General features: G+C 31.6%; 1 protein-coding gene across 5 annotated transcripts; it reads left to right on the top strand.

Annotated features, from left to right (window-relative positions):
- Positions 1 to 536: 536 nt before the first annotated feature.
- On the top strand, positions 537 to 4444 carry LOC133829385 (regulatory-associated protein of TOR 1-like). 5 transcript variants are annotated; one of them, XR_009891731.1, is made up of 5 exons: positions 537 to 868; positions 1259 to 1509; positions 2703 to 3130; positions 3835 to 4159; positions 4255 to 4439. XR_009891731.1 is itself a non-coding variant. In XM_062259149.1 (5 exons), the coding sequence occupies exons 2-5, from the start codon at positions 3109 to 3111 to the stop codon at positions 4264 to 4266; spliced, it is 276 nt and encodes a 91-aa protein (XP_062115133.1). In that variant the 5' UTR covers positions 537 to 1509; positions 2703 to 3108; the 3' UTR covers positions 4267 to 4443. The 5 variants fall into 5 exon arrangements, 2 of the variants coding, with proteins under 2 accessions (XP_062115133.1, XP_062115132.1); XR_009891733.1 differs by having other exon boundaries at positions 537 to 1509; positions 2703 to 2821; positions 2952 to 3130; positions 4255 to 4438; XM_062259149.1 differs by having other exon boundaries at positions 537 to 1509; positions 3835 to 3917; positions 4001 to 4159; positions 4255 to 4443.
- The last annotated feature ends 6026 nt before the right edge of the window (positions 4445 to 10470 follow it).

Genomic DNA, 10470 nt, shown 5'->3' with positions numbered 1-10470 from the left:
TATTTTTTAAATACTTGATAATTTTTTGAAATCTTTTATTTGAAAATAATGATATCTGATTATTCTATAGATTTTAATATTTAAATAATTTGAAATTTGAAATTTTTTTGACTAGATATTTGAATTTTTTTTAACTGTTTATGATATTTTTTCAAAAACAGCAGATGATATTTGTTTTAAAAATTTATAACTGGTTAGATTTTTTAAAATATCACTTTTTTCAAACCAATTAATAAAATATATTTTTAATAAATGGGATTTAAATTAACTTTAGTTAATTATTGATAAATTTGATTTAAATTAAATTAATATTTTTCAAATTAACCTAGACCATGTTGATTGTTAACACTAAAAGAAAAACCACTTTTCACAACACATGGTTATAAGACTATTAAAAAAGTAATATAAAAGCTAGTTAAAAAAATGGGACATAAAATGCGCTATAGTGTAAAATTGGCGGGTAAGTGAATTTATTTAGAGGGAAACTGAAAACTTATATCTTTATTTTTTTTCTACTTCTCTCTCTCGTGTTCTCCTCTATCTTGCCCAAATCACTCTCCCTTTGATAGCTTCTCTCATCTTTATCACGTTCATTTTCTCTTACATCTAGATTCTAATTAGTGTTGAGCTCAACAAACGTGGCAGTGGCGATGGTGAATCGGAGAATGGCGTGGTCGATTTGATGAGTCAGGTACACTTGATGGAGAAGGAAGATGCAGAGAGGTCTGAGAGGGAGAGGAAGGAGTTCGAGGAGAGGGAGAAGGCCTGGCTCGAGGCCATGGAGATGAAAAGTTATAAGATGGAAGAAGAAGAAGAATATGAGGAACAAAGAAAGAAGGCACTGGACGAAGAGTCTTGGAAACAGCATGTACTCTCTTTTTCCTCTCTCTATCTATCTCTATCTTTCTTCCCGCGTCGCTGCCCATACCGGCGGCCACGACCTCTCGCCGTCGGCTTTTCTGACCATTTATCTCTTCTCATCCTTCCCTCTCCTCCACTATCCCTTACCCAGAAAATTAAAAAATTAAAAAATTAACAAAGTAAAACAAAAGAGATATTTTTTCGATGTGTACTTTATCAAACAGTTTTGTGTGTGCTTTTATCTGGGGATTTATCTCGTAACTTTATCTTGAGTTCTTCCTAGGGTTTGATTATGATTAATTTGAGGAAAGGGAAAAAAACAAAAAAAATGAAAAAGTTCTTAAAAAATACAGAGACAAAAAAAAAAGTAGAAGATTGAGTTTTGTTTTGGATTTAGAGATGGCCCAAGTTCAGGTTCAGCCTCGAAATGCGGCTCACGGAGCTAACGCTGGTGCAGCCAATGGTGGGAACAACCAATTCGTGACCACGTCGTTGTATGTTGGAGATCTTGACCAATGTGTCACGGATCCACAACTCTATGACCTATTTAACAAGATGGGTCAGGTCGTTTCAGTTAGGGTTTGCAGGGACTTGACTAGCCTCGATCACTTGGTTATGGATATGTCAATTATAGCAACCCCCAAGATGGTTAGTCCTTATTTCTTTCTTATAGTTATGCATAGTCCTTATTTCTTTCTTATAGTTATTATTTTAGGTAAAACAAAAATTCTTTGAAGGGCATTTTTATGAAATTTTTAGCTGAGTTTAATTAAAAATCATTAATTGTATAATGTTACTGTATTAATTGTTTGTTGTGAGAGAGCTGAATGATATTACACATTTATATTATATTTGTTATAGTGCTCCTTTATGTCCTTTTATAGCTTGAATCTGATATTTTATTTGCGCTATATCAGTGAATTATGGACTCACTGATTGGAGAGAAAAGAGTTTTATTGATATTACGATGAGTAAATTATAAAGGTCATCTATTTATTTGTTTATTTTTTTGGGTACAAAAAAGGAGGGAAATTAAGGAGTGTAACTTGAAAATGGGTTTGGTCGCATAGCTTGCAGTGGTGGTTCACATGAGGGTCCTTAATTATTCAGTGGCGTTAGTGGGATGAACAAGGGAATGTGGTGATGGGGCTTATGATAGGAATGCTTATGCTTATATAAGTGTTTTAAGGTTTTTATTTGGTTGTTGTGGAATTAATAGTGCTTGTGGCACTGAAATTTTCAATGACATAATAATGAATGATGTGCATTGTCTTATGTAGTTGCATATTAAGGTTGTAACTCGTACTCTATTCTGGCTGGTGTTGTGTCTAGGAGAACTTACGTTCTACACATTTTTCTCTTTCATAAACAATAATTTAAGAAAGAGAGATAGAAAGGAAGTCTAACTATAGATTGGCATGCTATCAAGGAAACTAAGTTTGAATCATTCATCTAACGAACATTATTTTTTTTCCCTTCCCCTTCTATATATATTTTTTTTGGCTACAAAAAGAGCACAGTGAAAATAAGATTGAAAAATAGCTATTCCTATTTGGAATTTACTGGCCTAAACTATTAGTCTGTTGCCAAATTGTTGGTAGCTATTTAGACAGCTTCTGTTCTGGCTGAGCTAGCTATGATTTTCTTCTTTAATAAGCATTAGTAAAATGAAATCTGCAAAAATGTTATCATATTAAGCCACAAATTTTTTTTTGTTGTGAAATATGTTGATAAGAGCGAATCAATTAGACTGCTGCTATGGAAATAAACTTATCATGTCTTTTTCCACCATCTTTTGTAGTCCTTATTTGTTCTTACAAATTTAGTTGAATTGATGACAGCTGCGAGGGCTTTGGAAATGCTGAACTTTTCTCTTTTAAATGGAAGGCCAATCAGGGTTATGTACTCTCACCGTGATCCTAGTATTTGCAAAAGTGGGGTTGGCAATATTTTTATTAAGGTACTTGTGTGTATTATCTTATTTTGTGTTTTGCTACAACTTTAAAACATCACAGCTATCTGCTATGCTTACTTTATATATTATTTTCTCTTGTTGGGACTAACTTTTCTTATTGTGAAATTGGTTACAGAAAACATTCCAACTATGGTTCATAATCGTCCAGTGTGTTTAAATTTAACATTTATTATGTTTGAACCCTTAACTACATGAGTTTTTTTAGCAACCAATTATTTCTCCTTAACAATTGATAGTTTGTTGGGTTTATTATCCAGAGTGGAGTTGTTTGGATGGTGATGATAACTTCCAGAGGTTTGTGTTTTTCTACAGAATTTTTTAAATAAAAATGCACCTAGCTTGAATTTTAATTTAAACACGTTAAAAAAAGATTATAATTTTAGTAGATGTTTTCCTTGAAAAGATACTCACATTACTCTTACACTGGAAAACCACTCATAGTGTAGCAGATCAGCAACAGAAAAAACTCAAAGGCTAAATGGGATTTAGTGAGAAATGGACGATACTCTCTTTTATGTAGCCTTTAGTTAGACTTAAAAGTGGACAACGTGTAGTTTTAAAATATTAAGAGTACAAGTAGCATTGTTGATTGGACTTTTATAGCCTTTACATACTCTTTACAGACTACAATGATAAACATATCTGATTGGCTTTCAGTAATTTCAATGGCTTCAGTTTTATGATTATGTTGATAAGTTTAATGGTCAGAAATGTTAAATTAATGTACCAATAAACTTTTGCTCATTTATGTTTTTCTATTCTTTGTATTTTGTATGCACAAACTTATGAATGCCTTGGTGTCTATATTCTTTTTTGTTTTTTATTATTTTTCATGGGTAGCTTGGCACATATTGTTTGTGACATGTTTTTATCACAAGTTGGACTCTTATTATGATCACAAGTTAAGATTGTAAATTCTCTTATGTTTAAGATATTCACTTTGGCAAGTGATGACCAATATATGATTTTTATTTGTACGAGTAATCCTTTGCTTGCAGACTCTTTTTCAATGGCACCGCAGAAAGCTCTTGAAACAATTGGGAAAATTTTGAGTGCTCAGTATGAAAGGTGGCAACCAAGGGTGAGGATATTATTGGCTTGTACAAAGTTCATATAATATTGTCTTAGATTTAATTTTATTTACCTTTGAAGAACTTTGAGCAGGCACGATATAAGGTCCAGCCTGATCCTACTATGGATGAAGTGAAGAAACTTTGTAATACATGTCGCCGATATGCCAAGTCTGAGAGGGTCCTATTTCATTATAATGGCCATGGTGTGCCTAAGCCGACTTCTAGTGGTGAAATTTGGGTTTTCAATAAGGTCTTCTATTTCTTTGAAACTCTTTTATGTGGTTTAATTTAAGGTCATTCACTAGAGTCTTTCTTGGTTTCTCACCAATGTTATTGGTACTGTAGAGTTATACATAGTATATCACTTTGCCAATCAGTGACCTTGATTCCTGGTTGTAGACACCCTCCATATATGAATATGATTACTCTGCGGCTGAGAATATTGTGAATGCTTTTATTGAGGTAAAGCTTTAACTCAAAACGTATAATGAATTGATATATGTATTGATAATTAAGGTGCTACGTGACATGAATTCATTATCTATAATTCAGATATTTATATATAAATATATATGTATATATAGTGACTTGGTTTGATGGTTTGGCAGCTTCATGATTGGGTTTCTTCTAGCTCCTTTGGATCCACAAGGGATCGCATTCTACTTGGAGCTTGTGAAGCACATGAGACTCTTCCACAAAGTGCTGAATTTCCTGCATATGTGTTTACGTCTTGTCTCACAACACCTATTAAGATGGCTTTGAGATGGTGAGCTTCTTTCCTTGTTCGTCTATTAGGATCACCTATCGCGTTTATGCATCTTTATTTGAGATCATGCAATTTTCTGGTTTTGCCTTGTGGTGTTTATTCCATATTGGATGCTTCCTAGTTATTTTTAGTTTGTCAACTGAAAGTCTTTTAGCTGTGCTATTTGTTTAAAGCTGTAGGAAGTTAGAAATGTCAGTACTTTCTTATTAACATGATTAGTGATACTGTAGTGTACTGTGCATGATTATCATGCTATGGGACTGTATTATATTTTATGTACTTGTACAAATGTATATATTTCTATGCTTAAGGCATACATTCATTATAATGTCGTATGTGGATTCTGCTTACATTATATAACCATATTTTGACCATGTCAATCCTTTAGGCTTTCTTCAAGCGTTTGGATTTGTGCTTATCTCATTATCTGTTTTTATTTCTTCTTTCAAATTTGTGATCAGTTTCTGATGGGTGCATTGTGTAACTATCAGATTTTTCTTGGTTTTATTTTTTGATAGAATTTACAGTTGCTGATAGATTTTTGGGACCAAGAACTAGTTCTTTCGTTAATCTTTGAAGATGCTTCATTTTCCATCTTTTATATTCAATGATAATGCAGAAGAAAGTTTACATGTTTCATAAACGTGTGACAGTATACACACACACATGCATCACATAGTTTTGACTACTAGTCATCATTTTAAACAGTTTCTACATTTATCCTTGTTCACTTCATGAAGACCTTAAAATAATAATATAAATAAATAAGTATTTATCTTAGTTTTCCATTTTCTTCTTTTGAAGTTTTCAATGTATCATTTAAGAAAAGACTATAAGTTTGTTGTTGTAAGCTTATGAACTGCAGATCATCTTGGGTTGGAATTTGGTATTTTATCACATTAGTTATATTGATCTGCTACTATCATGGTCTACCATCTCTATACGATGATCATATGCGTCCTTATTGCTTGATTAAGTTTATGGTGCATAGATTAATAAGATCTCATCAACAAGCTGGGTGAAGTTGGTTTATTATAATTTTATCTTTGGCTTTTGACAATTCTCACCTTTTTATACTCTGTGGGTTGCTGATGATTTTGTTCTTCTCTTCCATTTGACCTTAATTTTTTCAAATGATGAATGTTATATAGTTTCGAACACATTATCACTCTTTTGGTAATGTTCTTTGGAAGGAGGAAAGATGAAAATACCTCATCAATTTTTGACCATTCACACGTTTTCTCATTGTCATTCCCAATTTTATTCTTGAGTGTAACATCCTTGTAGTTTGACTCATTACAAATCGATGGAGTTATGTCTGTTATATAAAAAGAAGATATGAGCACCTGATCTTTTTAGTGAATTGATTTCTGCTTACATTCTTCGTGCCTATAAACAGATTACCCTAGTTTCCAGAGGTTACTGGGTTGGTATTAACGGATGATTTGAACATTTGAGTTGTAAGTTCATGTGTAGATGTTTTCTAATGTGTTTATTTCAATGTTTAGCATTCACCATTATCTTTAGTTTTATAACAGGACTTGCACTTAGCTGTAATGTCTGGGTCTTTGCCTATCAGTTTATATGTATGGATTACAGATTTGATCTGACCAACTGACTTATTAGTTCTTTTAGTTTTTGAGAATTTTGTTATTCTGCTGATTTTAATGGAGGCTAAAATTTCAGTTCTGATAGTACTGCCAGATTTTTCTTTCATCTCTTGATGTTGCCGATCTTGCTTCTTCCTTTTGAGACTTGTAAACGTACTATTCGGTGGTTTTTTAATGCAATTTTTCTTGTGTTATTTGACTTTCTTTCTGTTCCCAAAATCTTATTTGGGTTCCCATTGATTGGATGGTAGCAGTTTCATGATGCATCCTGTTTCTCAGGTTTTGCAGACGCTCATTACTACATGAATCTCTTGATGAGTCGCTAATTGATAAAATCTCAGGCCGCCAAAATGACCGCAAAACACTTTTGGAGGAATTAAATTGGATTTTCACTGCAGTGACTGATACCATTGCATGGAACGTTCTGCCACATGGTAAAATTTGAAGAATGCCTTTTATACTTATCTATAGGTGTTACAGAGTTGCTTCTGTAACACGGAGTTTATGACAGAGAAGCTACAGTGTCCTAAATTTTTAATATGTATAGTTTATGATTGTTTGTTTCTTAGAAAATTTTCCCTTAGCTTGATTTTTTTTATGGATATTTGGAGACTATGAAAAGAGATCTAGTTCAATCGTAGAGTGACAAACAAGTTATTAATTGTGGTAATTCTCTTTTGTTGGCCATTTTGTGAGAAGATCAAGGATAATCTTACATACTGTTTTACTTAGAAGATTCAAATGAAAAATTAGAACATAGAGACAAGCCTCAACAAGTTCAATAAACAAAAGCATTTTACTATAGTAAAACCTTATACTTAAATTCATCAGATGGGTTATCTTGCAAATTGGTTATGAGTAGATTGATGAGTGATAAGCCAGGGGATTCGGTAGCACACCAACTCGCAAACTCAAACAGTAGAAAAATGTAAAACACCCTTGACTAGTACTTAATAAAACATTCACATTTTCATTAGTTTATAATAAAAAGCCACTTATTATAAAGGTTTCAGTGGGGTCTTGCTTAAAACATGCAAGTTGGGTCCAATAGTTTAAAAAGAAAATATCAGTTTTCATGCAAAGATCTACAAAAAACAAAAAGTTTAAGTCCCATTGACAATTTTAAGAAAATTCCATAAAGCATAACATTATTCAAAATGGCGTTTAGAATTGATCGTTTCTCGGCCATAGGATGCCTCACGCCATACACACCAGGATGACAGAACTCCCCACATCACCACGCGTGCCACAGAGAAACCTATTTGCTACCCGGAAGGGAAAGTAAGGGGTGAGCTAAAAGCCCAGTAAGGAAGTACAAACAACAAGCAAGTAAGATACAACAAATTACAAACACTATCATTCATCTTTATACATCATAGCATCATCATAAAATTAGCATCAATATCATAAACATAAACATATTCACATCAACATAATGTCACCATCATATCATAAACATCATAACAAAACATTATAACATAATCATAAACATCACAAATCATCATAACATAATCATAAACAATTCCTTGTGAACATGACTCGCTAACTTTTCCATGCCACCTTTTAAGGTAAACAGGAGTCTCTAGTCCTTGAATAACCTCGACGCGTCCGCTCATGGAGTTACGTCTTCATATCCTTAGTAACTCGGGTTACGTCTTCTTATCCTTAGCAACCCATTTTGATGTGTCGCATTCATCACACTAACATCCATTCATATCATACAACGTTCATACAAGCCAACATATCATCACATTATAGCATTCATAATTCATAACATTTTCATTCCCACAACAGTCTTACCATTCATAGTATAACAATCATAAATTTTATCTAACTTCCTTACCTCAGGTCCAAGCTAAGTGAAACCATAAATTCTCAACAAGCTTATACCATAATCAAAACGACATTCCTTAGCTTCACATAATTACTATTTTACCCTTTCATATAACTCATGTGAGCATGGGCCATGCACACATGGTGAGAGTTACACACAACATACAAATATGCTTAGTTACACATAAGGCCATAAAAAGAATAATGCTCATTCTACCTATATTGCATGCATGATCATTCTATAAAAACTACATGGTTGCATAATAGATATAATTTTGGACGTAAAAGTGAATTTGCATGTAACATGCATACGTGGGAACGTTGCGTAATTGTGGCGTTTAAAATGATAATTCTATGCGTTTTAGTTCTATTGTTTTAAAAATAATAGACTTGTAACATGCTTTGTTTACTATTCATTATCTTCTTAAAAATTACTAGGTTGATTGAATCTCTCAAGACATTATTTTTATTTCATAAAAATAATTTTATTTAGCCATTTAAAATATATGTGATAAATCAATTTATTATCTTCAAATTACAAAGAAATATCAAAGGCTTGAATTTATTTAAAATACCTATGATTATCATGTTTCCTTAGAAAATATCAATTTAATTTTAATTAATTGTGTTACATAATTGATGTGAGAAAAATATATATTTTAAGTGCAGGAAAAATATATTTTTACTTGAATTATTTTAAGACTTAATTCTATGTAACATAAATTCATATGTGACAATTAAATGATTATTTTAAACTTATTAAACTAAACTTTCAACCACCATTTATTTCTTTAAAAATCACAAATAAATTAAGTTCAATATTTTTCATAATCAAAATAAAGAAAAATCATAACTATTAAAATAAACACCCATACTATATTAAAAATGCCATTTTTAATATTACCATAAGTTTATGGTTTTAATTTTTTTCAAATACTAATCAAATTCCTCTTATTAAAATACACTACACATTTTTTTTACAAAAATTCCAGCAATCATATTTATCATTAAAATCACAATTTTCATTTTTTTAAAACTCTTATTTTCATCAAAATATAAAAAAAAATATATGGGTAATTATTTGTGCAAAAACATCATTTTAAGTGTAAATTAAAACACCATTTTATCTCCACAAACACCACATATCATTAGAGCCATTCTTATGCATACATATCCTTATTTCATCAATCTTTTCACCATTTAATCACAAAATCAGCAAGAATAAATCTCTATGAATTTTATCTTTTACCTCATGCCTCATAAAATTCATACAAGATCATTCATGTTTAATTAATACAATAAATCACAAATCCTAACATGCTCTTATTATACAAATAATTCAAAGAAAATAACTAACACATATTCATATACAACCTTACAAAACCTTATTCTATTTCCAATGAGTTCATACATGGAACCCAAAAAAATAATAATACAACATGCATGAATAACATAAACACCAATCTTCATATATGCCTTTATATTAAACCTAACATGTTCCTATTATTTTTCATGCATACCATAATTTATTGATACATAATCTCATATACACCATATCATGTTTCTAGATTCACAATTGATTTTAAAACATACAAGAAAAACAATCATGCTTGAACATCACCCCTAGGCCGAAACACCTAGGATACCCAACGAGAATTTACACAAAATCCATGTTTCTAACATGTATGAAACACAAGAAAATCAAACAACCCAATATGCCCAAACCCCATAGGCCGAAACATACATATATAAAATCATAAAATATCATCAACACCATATTTCAATAATCATCTCATTACACACATTATGAACATACAGCAATAAAAATCAAATCAACACCATAAACCCCTACCCACGCCTAGATCAATCTCCCATGCATCAACATATTGAAAATATCCACAAATCCAAGAACTCAAGAGAACACCATAGCATTAGGGGTAGTATGATGCAGGAAAATAGATGCAGAGGTGGAAGGATTCTTGGAATCTTGGTGTGTGTATGGAGGAGAGTGGAGTGGATGGGTTGAGTGTCGATTCGAGGAAAACATTTTTTTAGTCTCTTTAAATTACATTTTTATGTATTTTTTTGCATTTAGCTTTGTAAATAATCTTATTTAAAGTTATGTTTTATTTTAAAACAATGAGCTCATTTATGTATTACAAATATTATTTTTAAAGTTTTCAATAAAGTTATGAATTTTCTCATTTATGTTCTCTTTAAAGGGGTAGTTGTGTCTAGTAGGTTTAATGACCTAAGTCTCATAGATAGTTGGGTCGTTACAATTCAATACCTCTCTTGATTGTAAAATCAAGAACACAACTTGATCAACACCCAACTGATAATCACCATTGA

The sequence above is a fragment of the Humulus lupulus genome, chromosome 4, assembly GCF_963169125.1.
Source record: "Humulus lupulus chromosome 4, drHumLupu1.1, whole genome shotgun sequence".
NCBI classification, from domain to species: domain Eukaryota; kingdom Viridiplantae; phylum Streptophyta; class Magnoliopsida; order Rosales; family Cannabaceae; genus Humulus; species Humulus lupulus.
Note: the sequence above shows the minus strand (reverse complement) of the source record. Positions and strands in the feature narration are given on the sequence as shown.